The sequence below is a fragment of the Phoenix dactylifera genome, chromosome 9 (genome assembly GCF_051530095.1).
Source record: "Phoenix dactylifera cultivar Ajwa chromosome 9, Ajwa_hap1_PhDact_Kaust_v1.1, whole genome shotgun sequence".
Taxonomy (NCBI): Eukaryota; Viridiplantae; Streptophyta; class Magnoliopsida; order Arecales; family Arecaceae; genus Phoenix; species Phoenix dactylifera.
Window position 1 is genome coordinate 6494291 of NC_143198.1, and position 10583 is coordinate 6504873.

The 10583-nt window shown below is 38.4% G+C and overlaps 1 protein-coding gene across 15 annotated transcripts; it reads left to right on the forward strand.

The window, feature by feature from the left end:
* Positions 1-267: 267 nt before the first annotated feature.
* Positions 268-5075, forward strand: LOC103722886 (transcription factor PIF4-like). Of its 15 annotated transcripts, none has more exons than XM_008813600.6 (9): positions 268-424; positions 1660-1814; positions 1897-2779; positions 2909-3007; positions 3086-3151; positions 3475-3540; positions 3630-3929; positions 4039-4126; positions 4759-5075. In XM_008813600.6, exons 1-9 carry the CDS (start codon positions 299-301, stop codon positions 4848-4850), a joined length of 1875 nt encoding a protein of 624 aa, XP_008811822.5. In that variant the 5' UTR covers positions 268-298; the 3' UTR covers positions 4851-5075. The 15 variants fall into 15 exon arrangements, with proteins under 15 accessions (XP_008811822.5, XP_026655691.4, XP_088560224.2 ...); XM_026799890.4 differs by having other exon boundaries at positions 4042-4126; XM_088704098.2 differs by having other exon boundaries at positions 1660-1769; positions 4042-4126.
* Positions 5076-10583: the final 5508 nt, after the last annotated feature.

Below are 10583 nucleotides of genomic sequence, written 5' to 3' on the forward strand. Positions count from 1 at the left end.
TCACTAGAAATTTGAAAACTCCATCTACACTTTTTTTTTGGTCATACTCTATAGTATAGAGGACAGTATTTTTCTTATTTTATGTATACAAAAAAAATTAAAAACCCATAAAAATGAAGGGAAGGTTTCTTTAAAAATTATGGTTCATCAGACAGCCCACAGACGCCATCATAAATGCCATGCATAAGTTATGACAGTGATGTCATGTCCTCCTCCCAAATCCGAATCCGACGGTGGTTAAAACCCACGGGTCACCGCAGAAGCTAACCCCACACGATGTTGACCCTTCCTCACAAAGATGAGGACAGAGACCGCAGCAGGAGGGAAATCTATTCCATTTCTATTTCATAGTCTCCATCTCCTCTTCTTCAAAGCAGCGCACAGCATAACAGTAGAGTTGGAAGAGAAAGGAACCACCTTGGAGGTAGGAAGTCTGGTCTTTTTTGGTTTCCTCTCATCATTGTAGGCATCTTTTGAACATCTTTTTTTTTTTTGGCTAAATTTGAGTTCTTGGTTGTGATATTTTTTAACTTTATTCATAATTTACTCATATGACTTTTTTCTGTATTCATGATATTCCTTTCCATTTTCTCATGGTTTTTTATTTTATATTTAGAAAGTTTTATCCTTTTTTTTTTCTTCATATTTTTTTAGATTATTGTTAATCTTGCAACCTGGTTTCTACCCCTTTTTTTTTTCTGTTTTTGTTTTTTGTTTTTTTAACTAACAAAGATGTATTTTTTGAGCATGATTCACTCTAAGTAAATGGTGTGGAATGAATTTTCAGTCTTTATGATATCTAATGATTGGGTTGAGTACTTCCTTGGGTGAAGTTGGTTTGTTTCTTCTGCATGTATTGACCTCCTTCATTAAAATGAAAAAATTCGATTTATTTAGATAAATATTGGATTCTTCTGGTGGTTGGTTACTTGCTCTGCTTCTGTTACTTCTTTTTTTCTTTTCCTGTCATGTACTGGTGGCTCATTTGGGGGCCCTTCTTTCTGCTCGGTTGTTTCTTGGCCTCTATGCTTGCACTTTGCCTCCGTTTTAGTTCGCTTTTGGTGGCTTCTTTGGCAATTTCTGCTTTTTTTGGTTGCGGAAGTTCTGCCCTTTTTTGGGCCTTCGTTGGAATTTGTAGGTCTCAGCTGCTGAGTTTCTCACTTTGTTTCTTCTATTGTCGAGTTTTTCTCTGCTTTCTGCGTGCTATGACTGATTTATTTAAGACATCTTTTAGAATAACCAGTTAGATGACAAGCTCTTTTCCTTTCAGTATCTCATCCGCTCATAATTTATGCATATTTTCTCCAAGATTTAATCGGCGTTGTATTCAGGCTATGTATCATTTTTGTTTTTATTTTCTATTCTTTAGAGTCTATTCAAGCTTCATAATTTTCAAGGATCATCAATTTCTTCTTTGGTATATGTGTAAGATTCTGAAACTAACTCCTAATCATAAGGTGTTCTTGAACTTCTACCATGCATGTCTGGACCTCTGCTCTTTGTGCTTATTAAATGTTAAATAGTTGAGCTCTTCCTATGCTTGCTATATGTTAAATTGCTGGTTTTTTGCCTGCAGCATGCATAACTTTTGATCTTTGACCATTGGTTATACTTCTATTCATTTTGGTTCTGATATACTTCACCTCTTTTTTATGTCAGAAGGAAGCTAACAGTTGTGCGATGAATCATTATGTTCCTCACTGGAATTTGGAAGATGACTCCACATCTTTTAGAGTTCTTCCTGCAACAAATCAGAAAAAAACTATCTGGTCAAGATCTGCTCCCTTTCCTTCCATTTCTTCTACAATTTCTAGGTAAATTTTATAGGAGAAGATCATAACTCTTCCTGATAGTACGCAAGCTAGTCCGTTTAATTCGACATTTTCAATCTCACAGGCTGGACGATGAGCTTGTAGAGCTTGTGTGGCAAGATGGGCGTGTAATCACACACAGTCAGACTCATCGGAAATCCCCTCCCGCCATCGGTGAATTTAAACAAGCTCAGAAAGCTGAGCCAGCACCAAAGTGCCGGGGGCCTCTCGGAATTTGGAGCAATCTGAGTCAAGAAGATGAAACTGCATCATGGTTCCAATACTCTCTTGATGATTCGCTAGAAAAAGAGTTCTGCCCAGAATTCTTCTGTGGAATGCCAAATGTAGATGCCATTGGTACCGGTAAGATGACTAAAGATGTCGCTGCAGAGGGAGAGAGGCCCACAAAATTTGGTGCAATCGAGGAAACAAATGTGTTTGCTGGGTCTGATCCTGAGCAATCCAGTATTCGTTTCAAGGAAAACACAATGCCACCTCCTAAAACAAACGTTATTGCTTCTACCCAGCAGGCTCCTTGTTTGCCAAGTAGCAATCTCGTAAATTTTCCGCACTTCTCAAGGCCAGGGCCAGTGATGGCTGATGTGGGATCATTGAATGGGCAGCTGGGGAAGGAATCAGGGAAGAGGATTCGGTTAGGGGCAGGAGAGTCCACCTCGATGATGACAATCGCATCAAGTATCTGCGGTAGCAACCAGATTCAAGCTCAGCCTGATCCCAGCCACACCATGAGCAGTGATACTGCAGGAGTTGCTGCAATAGGCCTGAAGGAGGATGCCCAGATGACATCACCATCGGAGAGAACGCGAACAAACACGTATGATGTTACTGTTACTTCATCATCAGGTGGGTCTGGTTGTAGTTTTGGAAGAGCAGGACGGCAGAGTGCCATCAATCAGAGCCACAAAAGAAAGGGAAGAGATGCAGAGGAATCCGAATGCCAGAGCGAGGTACTCCACTTCTTTTTTTCTTAACCCTTTTCTTTGAATTTTATGCTAGTTTCCTGTTCAAAATTTTCCAATGCACTCCATGTAGCATCACTGAAACATTGACAGCATCGAAACATTTAAAATATGCAGGAGGCTGACTATGAGTATGTGGAGGCAAACAAGCTAGCTCAACGGTCTCCATTTACACGAAGAAGCCGTTCTGCTGAAGTCCATAATCTCTCGGAGAGGGTAAGAGTTGATGACTATCTTCTTATTCTTTCATTCTGATTGTAACTTATGTTCTTGTATGAATACTTTATCGTTTAGAGAAGAAGGGACAGAATAAATGAAAAGATGAAGGCATTGCAAGAGCTCATACCTCATTGCAACAAGGTACGAATGCATCTGTCTTCATCATGTATGGAGAGAATCCTAAGCATTTCATCGTCATTATAGAATTTTATAGCCATTTAATAATCCTATTGAGCTGCAATAGCAATTTCTAAATATTTCTTTTTGTGAATTCTAATCCTCAGCTACTTTATTCTTGGGAACATTGGACATAGTCATGATGTAATCAAGTTTGTAATAGTAGATAGAGGACAAATTCTCTCTATGCCCTCTTCAGCATATTCTGTTGCACTTTATTTGCAATTGCCATGGCACTTTATCAGTTCGCACCAAATGCTGATTATATGGTAAATTTATAATTTCAGACTGACAAAGCATCGATGCTAGATGAGGCAATTGAGTACTTGAAGTCCCTTCAACTGCAAGTTCAGGTCCCGAAGATATATTATATCTTAGCATATGAACACCATGATTTTTATTAGATCTGATCTCTTTACATTTATTGTCACCGGTGCCTCAGATAATGTGGATGGGAAGTGGCATGGCACCGATGATGTTTCCTGCTGTCCAACAATACATGTCGCGCATGGGTATGGGAATGGGTCATGCTTCCATGCCCTCTATACATGGTCCAGTCCAATTACCAAGAGTCCCATTCATCAATCAGTCTATAGCCTCGACTTCGACGGCACACCAGATGCCACTGTGCCTCTCTCCAGCCTTGAATGCATTGAACTTTCCTAATCAGATGCAGAATGTCCATCTTCCTGGATCATATGCCCCGTACCTTGGCTTCCATCACATGAGAGCACCCTCTCAGGTGTGTGGCTCCCAAACTCTTGTGCCTTTGTTTCTCTTTTCTGAGAAATTACCAGCATGATCTCATGCAGGAAATGGATTTCTATACATACGGATCTCGCATGGTGCAGCAGAATCAGACAGCAGCAGCGCCGAACAGCAGCATCCTTCCTACTGCTGGAGAAGTTCCTGCTGAGAATAATCAAAACAACAAATCTGGTAAATAGCATATGGTTAATGAGTTTAGTGCACTAAATTTTTTTGAAGTCATTGAATATTAATGGAGACCTCAATTTGTGAGAGGACAATATGTAATCACTTTTTTAGGATCTAATAATGGAACCGATCTTATATTTTTATTTGTCATGTCTCCTCATCATAAAAAGAAAAATATATTGTTTATTTCAACCTATTAATGTAAGCCTTAGTCTTTCCTCACAGTTATGCTGAATCTGTTATGCAGCTAATATCTTGTAATGTCTACTATCGCATATGATATAAATAAATGAGAACAAGGCTAGTGCTAGAGTTTATTATCATCAATGAGTTTGGACCACTGGCAGATTTTTCCTTGTTCATATCGCAAAATGTCAAGTTCACATAGCTTCGCCATCATGTATTCCTTTCAGTGTGCTCCCATCTATGTCTTCGAGTGAAATCTATGAATCGGCCAGGCAATTAAGTCGCCATCTTTTTTTTAAAAAAATCCTTGCTTTTCATTTTTTTTCATTTTTTAATGTGGACAGGATCATGCATATAGTTCACATTTAGAGGGTCCCTCCAGTACCCATTAACTCAATAATTCAACTGCAAGAACCATAGCCTCATGGCTTCCTTTAATGATGATGCAGAGGAAAATCTGGTCAGACCGTGTGATGTGGATTGCCACCTTGTTGTCTCCTCCCCTGATGTTGGCCTGATGGATACTCTAATTACTTTGTAGAAGCCATCATTTACTAGTAAGTGTTGAGGGATACTAAGATCTGATCATTTTGCGTTGAGCTCAAAACTCAAGCTAATGATATTGTGATTGTTTCTATCTCATGTGAACTTGTAGTGTTTTTTGGTTCATACAAAGATATAGTTTCACTGATTTCCGAAATCAGCAGCTGTAAATATATTGTCATTGCTCCACTACTTTTAATGAATAAGCTCTGCCAATTCATCACATCCAGTTCTTTGTGCTTTCTATTTGAAAAGGTGCTTCTCATTAAGTCAATTTGAATGATCCATTGTGACAGTGGGTAAACTTGTAAGTGAACCTTATATCTGTTATTAAATCTCTTGAATAAGTGACCTAGGTGATGCCTTCCTTATCAGTCACACCCCTCCTCTCATTGGAGGAGGTTCCAAGTTTGAGTTTTTGGGTAGTGCATCTTCAAGTATTTGGATCTGCGTAATTTATCTTGGATGGATCTTCCTCTCTTCCCCTTAAATAAATAAATAAAATACCATAAAAAAAAATCCAGAGTTTGGCAAGCCTCATCAAAATCCTCATTAATTAGATTCCAAGCATGGCCTAAATCCATCTTCGAAGAAAATCAATCTTTCATTCTCTTTTATGATGGTCATTTAGGAGGCCAGTTTATGTGAAACCCTGTAGATGCTTAACTGATCCTCTTAATGAAAAGTTTGATTATATTTATTACTTATTCCTAATGTTATCTATGAAACTCACATAATTCTTCATCTTACACTCATAAATTGCTGGGATGAACATTTTTGGAAATTTAAAAACAGTTGATTTTCAGATTTTTCCCTCTATGTTTGGGATACTTTAAAGATGCGGACTGATTTGTCCCATCATGAAAAAAACTTGTTGGGGATACACCAAGGTTTCTATGTTTGCTACGACGACCAGATTTACCATTTCATGGAGCTGCAGGGATTGGTGCTGCTAATCTTTTGAAATTTCCATCTCTCTTCTGGTTATTATAAGTAGGGGTACAGAAATTTCTGAATTCTGATATGAACAGTGTGGCTTCTTTTGATCCGTGTTAGTTTTCTTCATAATATCTATCTTCGAAGGCAAGCATAGGATCAATCTGATTTGAAAAAATTCAAATGCACAGTACCTTATCATTTCCTTTTAAATCAGTACCACCAAGTTGGGAAGGTCTGTTTTTTACCCTGACCACTTGAAAATGCTATCAGCCATCTACAATATTCTCCAGTATCTATTCAAACTTCTGACCTGATTTTGGTTATCTGTTAGGGGGTTTGAAGTTACTGCTGTCATGAGACCAATTAGCCAGAGTAGAAAAAGGTGTACCTAGTATCTTTGCATGACCAAGTGGCTTATGGCAGGGGTATTGGCCATTTCTGGGGTAGTCCATAGATACATTATCCATCTAATCGTCGCATCCTACCCCGCTAAGATCGCCACCGGTCACTTTCTTTTTTATAGAAAGATATAGGCTCCACATGATGAAATCTGATCCTCTCTCCTTTTATGAAAAATATTCATCTGCTCTGATGCTAAGCCTCATCAGTGCAGCATGTTGGTGCTGATGTGAAATCAGGGGGACCATGCTGGCTGTGATGTCTCAGGCTGGTGAACCAGAATCATTTAGCAAGCTTCTTTGCAGTGGAGAGGGTGGGGGGGAGAGGAAGCTGTGAGAATGCTTTGGAGGTCCCACTGAGAATCTAATCTTAGATTGCTGAACCAACCCTCTCAGCAACAGCCATTCATATGTGGGGCTGTGGACAGCTCTTCTCCTTTCTTTGAAGCTGGAAGCTTGAAAGCGATTAGTGCCACTGGTTGGCCCTCTTGCAAACATGGCCAATGCTTGTGGCTTATATTTTTCTCAGCTTCCCTTCTATCCACAAGTTGGATCCAGTGTGCCCATTGGCCACCTTCAGATTTTTCTCTTATTCTTTAACCGTCGGCAGCTGACTTCGGTATTTACATTGGATCATGCTTCAGAGTTCAGATTCTCCTTTATGCTGAGCCCTCTGTTAACAATCATAGTTGTGAAAGTCTTCCCCTGAGGTCTGCAAGGATTAGTTTATAGCTGTTTGTGGCGAGCCAGCAGCAACTCCTGACATCTTTGTGTGTATTCTTCACTAATCATAGGTTTTATACTAACTGCCAGAACTTTCTAGTACTTCTTAATATAACAAATGATGCTTGCTTGCATTAAATTATGATTAGTTCAATCTAGTGATATAATCAGAGACAATGCCAAGGGCATGCTATGTGGTTGCTTGCAATTACTATCAGTCAACATCTAAGATTGGACTTGGATGCAATCTATATACATTTATTAAAAAGGAGATGGCTACAAGCTCCAAGTGCATGCATCTTTATGGCATTCAACAAAGACAGCCTTTCAGGGACCACATCCATATCAAACTCTCTTATCCTTGGACCATTAACCATCTACTATACCTAGTCATCATTAACGAGTTGGTGAACGAGTCTCGATTGAACATATGATCATGACCCTTGAGAGTACAATGCGATCAATCGCCCCGCATTTCATATGAAAGTAGTTGTTTACATGAGAATTCAAATATTTGAGGTAAGTGGAGTGATAGAGATCAAAAAGTAGCTTCTCATGGCATATCAACAGGCATGTAATTAAGTGGAAGGGCAGGATAGGTGGTGGTATACTTTCTCTATCTTCATTCAAAAGCCAAAAATCTTTGGTTGAGCTGTTCTGGGATCTTCCCTTCTCCCGGAGAGAGAAGGTAGAGATCTTCCTCCACGTCATTTCTTTGTCCAGTGCCTTCTCATGCATGGCATCACGGAGCTGATCATGGTTGAGATGATCAGGTTGCTAAAACAATAAAAAGATGGATTTAGAAGTAGGTTTTCAGCTTTCACTAAATTGTGGAACAGTAAGCTGAATTTTGAAAGTAATACAAACATTTATAGTATTGCATCATGGAGATCCATCAATTGGTACATTGAAAAGATTTTTAAGTGTCCATTAGCTAAGCAAACAAAAAGAAAGAAAATAAAATTAATAATTTGTAGTTTTATAGTAAGCAAGATGTTGCTGGAACTAATTAGCAACAGAGCAGTATCGTCTTATGTCCCAGTTTGAGACTATATTTGATACTGAAAAAAGTTAGTGATATGTCCTGTTGAATCAATTGATGGAGTAGCTTTCCATGTTACAAGGACTGAAGGTTATTATGTTTAGCATTATTCACAGTGATCAAGAAGTCATTATCGAGCCATGAGTCTCATCTCTCTCTTTTTACCAGGCTTTTGTTATTCTAAAGGGGCATGAACTCCAACCGAGCTTCGCAAGTCTGTCAACTGATCAAGCTGATTAACAAGCCAAGCCCATATCTAATTTATCGAGTCATTCAAGCTTGGCTCATTTTCTGAATGATCAAACTTGGCCAAGCCAATCATCAAACTAAGCCCGAGCTGTTCATCTCTACTTTCTATGAGAAATTATTCTTTACCCTGCATACACGACGTCATCCATGCACACAACCAATCACAACCCATAGTTTCTCTGGGCCCCATTCATCTGTGCTTGTGCCTGGTGCGCTGGTACAAGAACGAGCGGCAGTAATAAATGGCGTACATAGCTGTATGGTGTGGAAAATAATTTTTTACACTATCTATGAAGATCCGTGCGGGCATGTATTTAGTCCCATATCGGTTATTTGTTGGATAGATCTTGGATACTTATACATGATCAAGTAACCCAAATAATATCTTCCGACTAGCCATTTTGGATTAGGTTCTGAGTTGTTACAAATGACATCATAGCAGACCTAGTCCATAACCTATGTGGACTAGAGGACACTGCAGCACAAATCCATTGGAGCTGACCACGGGCCAATCGTAGTATTTGTGATTAGATTTGAATGGATTTGAACCCTTAGCCTGATGAGAATGTTAGGGCTTGAACAAGAAAGCATGTGAAGATCCGTGCGGGTGTGTGTTTAGTCTCACATCGATTATTTGTTGCATAGAACTTATATGCTTATACAGGATTAAGGAATCTAAATAATATTTTTTGGCTAGAAATTTTAGGTGAGGTTCTGAGTTGTTATACTACTCACAGTCTAGCCATTTTTGTTGGACTGCCGTTACAAATATATTCTTATTTTCAAGTAAAATACACCTCCAACCTATTCACTATGAATAGAAAAAAGAGTTGTAAGATAATTTTAAAAAGTTATATCAGTGCACCCTTGTACGTACGATGATCATTTGCCTTTGCCCCACTGTTAGATTCCTTGGCTTTGAGTGTGACGCCCTGTGCAGTAATAACTGAAGTGACCACAAAAACATGGTGTCATTCTTGACTCTGTTTGGCACCAATGTACATGTACGGGCAATCTATGGGAGCATCAATGTCTTATGTCGGCGTGGGACGTCGGCAGGACATGTGGAAACCTGCCGAATTAAGTACAACCAAAGTCAAGTCTGGCTGCATAAAAAGCATGCCCATGAAAAGGAAAGGAAATGGAAATAAAAAAGAAATAAAAAAGAAAACATGCTCATGAAGCAAACCATAACGTGCAAAAGTTTCTCTCACTTGCGTGTAGCATGCATGGATAGCTGGTGTGGACAAATGCAATGATATCTTCATCATAAAGAAACTCGCATCTTGTTCAAATCACTGTCATTAATTTTCACATTTAGAATGGAAGTTTCATGCATTACTTATATGTTAAAATTGTAGAAAATAGGCTTGACAAGGTTTTCTTTTGTGAAGTCTCCTGGTGATCAAAACATTCTTGGGGAAAGTTCTTCGCCAAAGTTAGGCTCGTCTAGGGGCATTGGAGGAGCAACCCCATAAAGTTTGATTACGCCGAGTTATCGTATCATTGATCCTTTTATGACATGTAACCAACGGGTGGCTGCTCGGCTCATGTGATGCATTTATTAGAATACCCTATTGGAAGTTGCACGATGTTCTTTTCTATTGGTGTGGTCCCTCCTCATATGGGACCCACCTTATTGGAAGGTTTTTAAAAAATATGGGATAAGAAGAAAACTGCAGGTGTGGGTGAGGTAATCACAAAGAAACCACGGAAGAGAGAAAAAAAAAAAAGCGAAGAAAAAAAGAAAAAAAAATGATGCTTTGTTAGATGATTAGATGATTGATTTTATTCAGATTTGGCTAAAATTTTAGAACGTTGTTTTCGACAGTGAGAGCTATAGATTAAATGGTTTGCATCTTTGAAAAGCCTTCTCTATTGATTATTTCAAGCATCAACACTTGGTGAGATTCATCTTCTATTTTGCTGTTTATTGTCAAAATTCATCTTATTGGTGATGAATATTTTTGTTGTATAAGCCAAGATTAAATCTTGTTGATATTTGTGCTGTCTCTAGTTGAACTAGAGAGAATCTATTGTAATCACATTATTCTAAATAGTAAAATTTTTTGGTTGGACTAGATTCCATAATTTTTTTCTTCACATCGAAGAATTTTTTACGTTAAAAAAAATTTGTGTTGCCTTTTGCATGTGGATTGCTTGATTATTTTTGCTTATTAATTGCTTAAGTAGATTATAGAGATTATTGTTGCTTGGTAAGTGATATCCCATTTAATTATAAAAAGAAGAAAAAGAAGTTTGCAGCATTATTATTATTTGATTGTATTTTTTCAACACTTTCCGACCTCTATACCTTCTAGAAACTGGAAAAACTATAGTTTTATCCTATCGTATTTGAGCAATTCTCAGTTCTCACTTA

Coding starts and splice junctions, on each gene's coding strand:
- LOC103722886 (XM_008813595.6), top strand. CDS start 299: ATGAGGACAGAGACCGCAGCAGGAGGGAAATCTATTCCATTTCTATTT. Junction 2,780..2,908: donor AATCCGAATGCCAGAGCGAG/GTACTCCACTTC, acceptor TAAAATATGCAG/GAGGCTGACTATGAGTATGT. Junction 3,008..3,085: donor TCCATAATCTCTCGGAGAGG/GTAAGAGTTGAT, acceptor TTTATCGTTTAG/AGAAGAAGGGACAGAATAAA.